The sequence below is a fragment of the Branchiostoma lanceolatum genome, chromosome 10, assembly GCF_035083965.1.
Source record: "Branchiostoma lanceolatum isolate klBraLanc5 chromosome 10, klBraLanc5.hap2, whole genome shotgun sequence".
Taxonomy (NCBI): Eukaryota; Metazoa; Chordata; class Leptocardii; order Amphioxiformes; family Branchiostomatidae; genus Branchiostoma; species Branchiostoma lanceolatum.
The window spans coordinates 821002-831454 of NC_089731.1; the positions used below are offsets into that span (position 1 = coordinate 821002).

The 10453-nt window shown below is 43.2% G+C and overlaps 1 protein-coding gene across 1 annotated transcript; it reads left to right on the top strand.

Moving 5' to 3' along the window:
* The first annotated feature begins 1784 nt into the window (after positions 1–1784).
* LOC136443791 (transmembrane protease serine 9-like) lies at positions 1785–9408 on the top strand. The gene is made up of 13 exons (XM_066441155.1): positions 1785–1856; positions 2372–2641; positions 3240–3524; positions 3788–3914; positions 4976–5122; positions 5543–5780; positions 5936–6096; positions 6757–6875; positions 7541–7661; positions 7771–7908; positions 8294–8531; positions 8843–9003; positions 9208–9408. The coding sequence occupies exons 2-13, from the start codon at positions 2407–2409 to the stop codon at positions 9332–9334; spliced, it is 2097 nt and encodes a 698-aa protein (XP_066297252.1). The 5' UTR covers positions 1785–1856; positions 2372–2406; the 3' UTR covers positions 9335–9408.
* Positions 9409–10453: the final 1045 nt, after the last annotated feature.

Genomic DNA, 10453 nt, shown 5'->3' on the forward strand with positions numbered 1-10453 from the left:
ATAACAAACCTGAAATAAATAAATTTAAAAATGCAACTAGTTGAAGTTCAAATCCTTCCCACACAAAATGATTTATAGGTCGGCGCATATCTCCGTTTCCCATGGTCCACACAGTTGTGCAAGCGCAGACGATACTATTGCAGGGAGCTAGTCTGATGATAGTGCTTCAGCACTCTAAGTATCGTAGAGATCACACAAAATGTAGGTTCCGAACGCTTTGACGAACAAAGCGAATTATGTAATTCTAAGGCAAACCGTTCTCTACAGCTGGATAAGATACGACCCCTCCTCTCTGATCACCCCATCCAGGTAACTACACAACAATACACAACAGGGTAGTGTGGTGTAACTGCAGGGTCTTCGGCCCAGAACCCAGCGGTTCCCGGGTTCGAATCTTCTGACGCCATGAAATAGTAAGGTATAGTACACAATAATGAAATAAACACAAAGTAAAAAGAAAGTCGTCAACTAGCACTACTTCTAATCTCAGCATTCAATGTTCGGTTTGATTTCTTTTTTGTGTGCAGTGTATATGATAATAAAAAGTTAAACCGTCTATGCACGACGGAAGTAAAAACAACAACAATGCATGACACCAAATGGACTCGGCTCCTAGCCTTGAACTTGGCTCTTAGCCATTAACTTGGCTCCTGGCCATGAACTCTGCTTCTAGCCATGAACCTGGCTTGTATCTATGTTTTGGTGCCCAAATCCAGCAGACACGCTCTTTTACGACTTCCTCCTGTCCTGGGTTTGCCCTCATTCAGCAAACAAACGTCCGGGCCTGGAGCACTTTGTTTAGTCGAGTCCCTCCATGATGGCGAGTATCTTGCTGCTCGCTGTCGTTCTTCTGTCCGGCATTTTCCCTTCCCGATCCCAGGACACCCGTACCGTCAGCTCAACCACCAACGCTGCGGCTCTCGAGTGGCAAGTCCCAAAGACAAAGGAGGAAACGGGCCGCTTAAAAAAACAAGCGAATGGATTGTCGTCGATAGTGGAAGCTCTGCCTGTACAAGAGGCGAAGTTTGTCTCCAGGGTTGGGAAAAAGAGTGCCCAGCTGGAACAGAAACTGATACTGAAGAAAGTTGGTTCCATTCGCAGGTAAGAGACTTCCGTACCAACGCTCAGGCTAGAAAAGGTAGTCTGCTACTCGACACTTGAAGAAGAGTAATTTCAATACGCCAATTTATCGCACCCTACCTATTCAAAGGTCTGGTTTACGTTCCTTCCAATCAGCAGACCCTAAAATGAAAATCAATGAATACGTTTCGTAATTGTCTGTTTGATCCAAGACTGAGGGAGTCAAATCAAGGAGGTTATGTAACCTCCTTGGTCAAATCAATGTTGCTGGCAAGTATTTTCCAAATTCAGCATTGTGTGTTTCAATGATATATGACAGGAAAGCCTTCGTCTATGGTGTCCATTCATTGAAGTACCAGTTCATTTAAAAACATTGCGGGTTTAGAAGAACAGAGAATAACTCAGTCTGTCTTCCTCGTCCCGGCCTGCACTCAGTTCGTGTACGCGGAAGTCTTCCTCGTCTGAGTCTGCACTCACGGAGGGTCAGTTTCCTGCTGATAACAGTACAGAGAGGTCTCATTTCGGATTCTATGCCAGACTGGTGTTATAAAAAATGGATCAGCTAAAATGTAGTACATGTATATAGGTATGGTAATTGTGGAACAGTTTAAAACAATGCAGGTTTTCAACGCCATAGAGATAGATTTTTGTATTTTGTGTATATTTCCACGTTCCCCGTCTGACTTCCGGTCGGACTTTGTTCTTGTCTCCATCCAGTAACCAAGTACGTCATCACGGCGGGCGGCGACATCAGCGGCGGAAAAGGAGTCCCATCGGTAACAGGTTTCTCAGCACAGTATCTTTTAAGCGTATTGTTTGCTTCTAGTCTGACAGAATTATAGACGTGTGTTTTTTTATTTATTTCTGAATTGTATTTTAGTATCCCTTTTGAAATTCTGTTTTTTTTTTTGCACTTTACATATCGATAGTCTTCATTGTTATGAAATGAAATGAAATGACAATGCTGGTGACAGCTTTCTAAAGTAAATTTCAATGCAGGGATTGGTAGTAGTAGGGTAAAGGGGAAGCCTTCGTTACCAGCCAAATGAGATAACGCGTTACTCCTTGGCGACGCCTCAGGGGCTGAACTTTCTTTTGATATCAGGCCTGACTTAAAAGTATTTCTATACCTGGTAGTGCAATGCGGCTCGCGAATTTTCAACAAAGCATACAGGGTCACCTCTAATCTTCTCAATGATCGTGTTGTTGTTTTTTATGTGCAGAGGTTTGATGCCATTGGCCAGTTTATGTCAAACTTATTTCAAAGCAATATGTTGACTTCTATCTGCAGTCTCATTCAGAACGAGGCCTTCGAACCAAACCGCCATGTTGGGCGATCCCGCCATCCTCCACTGCGCTGCGCATGAGCAGAACTACCTCTCTGTCACGTGGTACAAAGGCGGGAAAGCGTTGACCCCTCCCTTCCCAAGGACGATATTCGTCCTGTGGAACAACGACCTTCTCGTCATCGCAAATGTAGACAACGCTGACAAGTATACCTGTGAACTAAGGAGGGGAAATGCAAGGATATCGGCCGATGCCTGGATAACCATAAAATCTGGTATGTTCGTATTCTTCACGTAAAAAAATCAATTGCATTGGGTACACGTATCTGTTTTCATGTGAAGTAGATTATTACAATTTGCTGTTCCAATGTTTATGATAGTCTAAGATTGATAGAAAATATCACATTGTTCTCCTTAGCCTTAGGTTGTCGTAAATGTACAAATACACGGTAATTGTTCATACTGTACAAATTGTAGCGTGGAAGTCTAAGCGCAGTGGTGGTGTCATTTAAGTCGCTGTACAGAAAACTCGAAATGGAGCAAAATGGAACAACAAGGGAACTACAGAAAGTGCGAAATGGAACGAAAGCTATGGAACGTTTGACCAATTGCTGACGTCGCTTATTTGTAAAGCCACGTGTTAATAAAGTTATGTGTCTGTAACTCTCGCAAGGTTACGTTCTGAAGTAATTGCTAATCATTAATCCTGAAGAAGGCGACATTGGTCGTTGAAAATTTGATCCGTGAATACCTTAGTGTTAAAAGAAAGCAATGTATTCTGATTACTACAAACACAAATGAGCTTCCATGATAAAAAGGTCTTCTTTTTCTTCTTTTTCAAATGCTTCAAATGTAGGAAACCTTTTTTTACAGAGATTGCCGAGACTCCAGTCGACGCTACCGTACAGTTTGGGAAAAGTCACATATTCAGATGCTGGCCAACCGGAGCAGACCGGATCACGTGGAGCAAAGATGGCCGGCCTCCGAGCTCGTTCATCGACGGGAAACGCGTCCTGCAGAACCGGGGAGACCTGGTGCTGACGTCCGTAACCCGGGCGGACTCCGGCCGGTACACCTGCACCGCCAGTAGGGACGGGGACGCGCAAACTATACAGGCCGAGGCTACCTTAGTGGTTGCTGATGTCGACATTGCTGGAGGTACCCATCGTGCTTTGCATCGTGATTTTTAATCACGTGCTTGTGACGTCTATAGTCCGTAATGTTTGTGGGTTCAAACAATCGTGAGGACATTGCGTGTTTCCCTGTAATTCGTCCTCCATACACATTCCTATGCGAGTCAAAAGAGTAAAAGTACATGGGTGGTTCATTCTAAGAGGCATTTTTTTATTGACATTTCGTTATTGGCGCTTTTACGAGACGAATCAGCTTTTTGTTGCTTCTTGTTTCAATTGTCTCACTAGTTTGCGGCCGCCCTGTCCATGCCGCCGGTCCGGACGGGCTCATTGTGGGCGGCGCAGAGGTAGAACCGGGAGAGTTCCCATGGCAAGCCATGCTTTGGGACATCAGGCCCAATTGTACAAGAAACAGGTACCGATCGCGAGGGCAACCAACATTTACTCTATCTGGAGAAGGGGACGGGGCTAAAAGTGCCCGCGCCAACTTTGACATTGTATAAATGTTAAACGACGTATGCTAGGGCTACAAAACTTGGTGATTTTTGCTAGAATTAAGTTGGCAACAATTGCATGATATTGTATATGTTTATCATTTTTCGTCTTGTCATGGCAATGGGTTTCTGACAGGCATTTTATAGGAAGTTCACTATTTTCGGTTTAAACAATGATGTTTCAAGGTTTTCTCAACAACACAGTAGTTTTCCTATATGTATAACATCATATGTAATTGAATGTAACTTTCATGATTTGATATTCATATATTATGCTAACTTGATGACGTCAACGGTCAAAATTCAAGATGGCGGACCATGCCATTAATTTAGGTATTAACAGGCTTTTCGCCTTCAAATTCGTCACTACCTGGTATTTTCTTATACAGAATCATCCAGATTAACCTTTTCAGTCTATTTCCATTGTGTTTTGGGATTATAAGTAGAAAAAAAATGTATTTTCAAAAATTTCAAAATGGTCGATCCAAGATGGCGGATCACAAGGGATAGCTTAATACACAAGACGTCATTTTGACGTCAACGAAGTTACCGTTGACGTCAGATGTCTTGGCAGACCTTGATATCTATAAGACACCCTTTTTTGTTTAATACCTTCGAATATGACGGGAATAGACCTATTTCCAGTTTCAATACGGCGGCCGTTTTGAATTTGCGGGGGTCAGCTCGGGGTCATGCACCGAAACAAGGCACTAGCTGACTGATCCTACTATAACCCTGTAATGCATCTTTGGTGGCACATTTCGACCCTCTAAGATGAAATAATCTAATAATTTCTCTTCATGTGTAGCAAATATTGTTGTGGACATTTTGACTTTTTGGCTAAATTTTTATTGTCAGCCTTAAAGGTTAAGATCATTTTGCGACGGTATGAGGTTGTGGAACATTTTTATTAGAAAATGCTGTCGTCAGAGACTGTGTATTTGATTTTCTTATAATTTACCTATGCAAATTTTATTTTCAGATTCTTCTGTTCGGGAAGCCTTATCAACAAGCGTTGGGTGATCACCGCAGCTCACTGCATCCGGAAACTTTACCTGACCAAAGAGGACTTCATCGTACGCCTGGGAAAGCACACCACTGTGCCGGGGATGTGCGAAGCAAACGAGAGGTATGCTTGCAAAATGTTTTGGCGACACCTCCAAAGCGGGGCCTTTCTTGTAGCACTGAGATCAAGTCGAGAATATTCTAATGTGCCATTCGTGTCTTCAGGCAATCCGTTGAATTTGTAAGACATGTGTTCGCACACGGCAAAAATTATTTATTTTAGATAAAGCACCAATTTATCTTTGTAACAGTGATAATTGTCTTATCGTAGATGGGGATGTCCTAACTATAACTCACCACGCGTATCATTAAGACTTGAGTATAGCGTGCCATTGATTTTCAACGCACTTTATTAGTGATTTGTTTGACTCTTCAGTATTGAAATGATGGCATAACTGTTTTGCCCAGAAATGACCAAAGCATATACCTAACATTTATGTTTGTTTTAGATAACTGTGATAATTATATCGCTCGCTTTTCCCAGGTCTAACTCTGTCGACAGAATCATCGTCCATCCTTACTATAACGATGGTACCTTAGAGTCTGATGTGGCACTTCTCCGACTGGCACCACCGGAAGTGACGTTTACCGAGTACATCCTGCCGATCTGCCTTCCGGAAGTTCCCGAGGCACGACGACTGCTCCGACCGGGAGCCATCGGCACCGTGACCGGGTGGGGCGCCCAAGTGAGGGGAGGTCGAGCTTCTGAGAAGCTGATGAAGGTTATCATAACTTCTTACCTTCTTGAAGGAGGCTAGCAGACTCCACCCCTTCCAAAATTCACATTGCAAAAATTATATCTCAATCTTTAGGTCCCCCTCGTTACTAAATTATCTCCATCATGTTTAACCTAAATCTAAGAGATTATATTTTCTAGGTAAGTCTGCCGGTGGTGACCCTGGCACAATGTCGGGAGTCCCATCCGGAGTGGGCACAAGACATCAGCCAGAACATGTTCTGTGCGGGGCGGAGGGAGGGGGAGAAGGATTCGTGTGATGGGGACAGCGGCGGGCCGTTTGCAGCTTTCGACAACGGCAGGTCAGGAATACGTGTTCACTGATAGAAATTACTGTTTTACAGTAGTATATCTACAGATGTAATTCTTATAATACAACTGTTCAGCATTTTGCAATTGACACGATAAAACCTGTTTGCTTCGAGGCATGGTGATAAGGAATATCCTGGGCGATTATTTGATCAAGGAACACATTTGTTTCCATAATTGTCATCTTGACTTTGGAAGAAGTTATATACTTGGCATACGCTATGAGACAAGATATGATCTGATCCGTGAATAAGTTAATCAAGTTGGTTAATTACTGACAAAGTTCGTTTTCTACAATCACAATTCTTTAAGAGTACTATTCAGAGCTATCTGGTGTTACATACATAACTGGGGGTGACTTCTTCTTTTGAGGTAGTGGCTGATGAATAGCCTTGCGCGTCTTACTGATCAGCTTGTTTCTGTCGACCTCATAATGAGGATATGTGCAAATGAAGGGAACCAATTATAAGTATTGTTCAAATATTGAACCGCTTGTCAAAAGCATATCTTGATGACAAGAAATTAAAAAAAAAACTCTTTTCACGTAGATTTTAGGTCTTCGAACAATTGTTGCCTTGTCCTCCAATCATCTTACAATGGATGAACACCTAGCCACGGCTTCATCTATTTGACTGTTCTTGTTTCTTCCAAAGATGGAACCTGCTGGGTGTAGTGAGCTGGGGTGACGGCTGCGCACTGAGAGGGAAGTATGGCGGGTACACCCGTCTGCACAGGTTCAGGGAATGGATCATGGAACACACCGAGGAACATGGTAGGTCATGATCATGTATCACACCGGGGAATAGGGTAGGTCATGATAACTATCATAGAACACACTGGGGACAGCCGGACAGGGTAGGTCATGATCATATAACACACCGAGGAACAGGGTAGGTCATGATCATATAACACGGCGAGGAACAGGGTAGGTCATGATCATATAACACACCGGGGAATAGGGTAGGTCATGATCATATAACACGGCGAGGAACAGGGTAGGTCATGATCATATAACACGGAACAGGGTAGGTTATCGTCATCAGTAAGTAGGTACCGATCTGAGTAATGAGGCTGTTGTAACTTACCCACCTTCTCAAACACGGGACCCCTATTTCACGTCTCCATCGGTTGTCTTATTGAGTTAACAAGTATCGCAGTTTTTTTACACTCTGGTCTGAAACAAATAGTAGTAAGAAATAACAGTTATGAGCAGTGTCGTTTATTTCATAAAGGTCATCACAACATTTTAGGGCAGAAAAATGTATTTTCAAAATAGTAGAAAATAGTGGCATTTGCGTCATTTTATCTACCTCGTCATACCTACAAATTTTTCTTTGAAAGAGAGAGCAACAAAACCTGTCTTTCATGTCAACAAGCATTGTGCGTTATGGACACGAATCAACTTTTTGTTGCTTCTCGTTTCAATTGTCTCACCAGTTTGCGGCCGCCCTGTCCACGGCGCAGGTCCGGGCGGGCTCATTGCGGGCGGGACGGAAGTAGAGCCAGGCGCCTTCCCATGGCAAGCCATGCTTTGGGACACCAGGCCCGCAGAGAACAGGTACATGCGGCTATAAATAGTAGCAATGCCGGTAAAAATTCTGGTTGAAAAATGCTGACAGTGTGCTTTTGCTTTTCTTATAATCTAACTATTTGAATTTCATTTTCAGTCTTGTTTGTTCGGGGAGCCTTATCAACAAGCGTTGGGTGATCACTGCAGCCCACTGTATCCGTAAAAGTGGCCTGACCAAAGAAAACTTCCAAGTTCGGCTGGGGAAGCACACCTCTGTGCACGAGGCAAAAGAGAGGTATGCAGGCAAAGTGTTTTGGCGACGCCTCCAAGGTGGGGCCCTTATTGTAGCATCACGATCAAGTCAACAATCGGTTGATTTTGCAGTATAGGTTGCACACGGCAAAAAGTACTTATCTTCAAGTTGATTAAACTTGCTTTTTATTTGTAAACCCAGCGTTGATAATCTTGAATCGTAGCTGGGGCTGTCCTTCCTAACCTACCAAGTATAGCATTAAGAGTGGAGTGTGTCATTGCCTTTAAAACACGCTTTAGTCTTCTATTTTGACTTCTTGAGTACTAAAAAGGTAAAAATTGCTTTATCCATAAATGGCAAAGGCTGCCACCTAAGATGTATCTGTGAATAAGGTAACTGCAATGATTATATGGCACACCTTTCGCAGGTCATACAATGTCGACAGAATCATCGTCCATCCTGAGTATAACAAAGTCACCCTGGAGTCTGATGTGGCACTTCTCCGACTGGCCCCACCGGAAGTGACGTTTACCGAGTACATCCTGCCGATCTGCCTTCCGGAAGTTCCCGAGGCACGACGACTGCTCCGACCGGGAGCCATCGGCACCGTGACCGGGTGGGGCGCGCTAGTGGCGGGAGGCCGAGCTTCTGAGAAGCTGATGAAGGTTATCATAACTTCTTACCTTCCTCGAAGGAGGCAACACTAGCAGCCTCCGTCAGACTCCATCCCTTTCAAAATTCACATTGCACACATTTTTTTCATATATTCATTGGTGGCTATTACAAAAGGTAAACCCTGCGCACATTGAAATAAGAAATAGAAACAGGTCTGACAGAAGCTACTTGAAGTTCTTCGGTGACTTATTTATATATCATTTCACAAACTAATTCATATACAGGTTACACTTGTCTTCAGACTCATTTTCAGTCACTTGTTTGATTGTTCAACTTGAATCGAAAAGCTTATATTTTCCAGGTAAGTCTGCCGGTGGTTAACCTGGCACAATGTCGGGAGTCCCATCCACAGTGGGCGGATACAATCACTGAGAACGTGTTCTGCGCCGGTCGGGGGAAGGGAGGGGAGGACGTGTGTGAGGGCGACAGCGGCGGGCCGTTTGCAGCTTTCGACAACGGCAGGTCAGGAATACGTGTTCACTCACAAAAAGTACTGGTTTGTGCCAGTATGTCTATAGATACGTAATTCATATAGTACAACTGTTCAGAATTTTGCGGTTGATATGATAGATCCTATTGGGTTCTAAGCATAATGATAAGTAAAATTGTGGGCGCTCAGTAGAACAAGGGACACATTTTTTGATGTCTTCTTCGTTTCTTCCGAAGATGGCACCTGCTGGGTGTGGTGAGCTGGGGTGAGGGCTGCGCACTGAGAGGGAAGTATGGCGTGTACACCCGTCTAGATCGTTTCTGGGACTGGATTATGGAGCATACTGAGGAACTGGGTAGGTGACGATCATAGAACACACAGAGGAATAGGGTAGGTCATGATTTGATTTAATCCTTTGGCTATAAAAAAGTACATCGAGGTCTACCCAACTTGCCAAAGGCTATTAGTATTACAAAGGGTAAGCGCTGATAACTGAACAATATACAAAATTAAATACAAACTTTCACAAAGCACATTGAGACGTTGAGAATTAAAACAAATTGAAGGTTTACACAAAGCACAAGACTGAAATACGTAGACTAGCACAAAACTAAAGGTCATGGTCATGGAACACTCTGAGGAACATGATACGTCATGACCATAAAACCAAAGAGGTTTCACGATACCTTGATAAAACAATCACTTGATACATTTTGACTTGTCTAAAAGGTTATTGCTTGCTTGCTTGCTTGCTTGATTGAGGCGTATCAAACTTAATTTTGTCAGTGGTTCAGTACATAAAACTAGTGTACATCTTTTTCCCCGCAACTATTGCCCTTATAGAAATCAGCTCATGCGCCAGCAGCCCCTGCCAGCACGGTGGGCAGTGTGCGGACACCGGCAACAGCTACTCCTGCGCATGTCTGATGGGATACACTGGAGACAACTGTCAGATAGGTCTGACTCTTTATTACCTGATTGAAAATGGAGGTATTTTTGGCCTGTCTGTTTGGTCTTGTCAGGTTTTTGTTTATGTTTCAGCGTACTTCGGTCAGCATAACTCAGTAATCTATCAATAAACTACCTCGATGAAAATGGAGGTATTATATACTTACTATGTTGTTAAGTCTGAAATTACAAAGATTAAGGTGGATTTTGGGCCTTCTAGTGGCTTACCATGGTACTTCAGCAGAGCTGTCATTTTTTCTGTTTTTGGACACGTTATGGCATTGATTGATGGATGGTTGGATTGATTGATTGATTGATTGATTGTCTTTAATTTGTTGTGCGCATTTACTAGAGAACTTCACTATGGCCACTTCCAAAAACGAATCTCGGTTATTGTCCTTCATCCGAGTTACATGCTACTGAAAATGATGCCTTCCCTCAGGTCGAGACGTGGTCAAGGCGAGAAAAGCACATGAAACTAGGTTTTGTCAGTCTTTCAATACTTTATGCAGATTTAGATATTGTTCCTGCGTC

Bases quoted from the DNA above. Each gene is read 5' to 3' on its own strand.
- LOC136443791 (XM_066441155.1), top strand. From the start codon at position 2,407: ATGTTGGGCGATCCCGCCATCCTCCACTGCGCTGCGCATGAGCAGAAC. The intron at 7,662-7,770 runs GTACATGCGGCT...TTTCATTTTCAG, and splicing joins ACCAGGCCCGCAGAGAACAG to TCTTGTTTGTTCGGGGAGCC. The intron at 7,909-8,293 runs GTATGCAGGCAA...CACCTTTCGCAG, and splicing joins GTGCACGAGGCAAAAGAGAG to GTCATACAATGTCGACAGAA.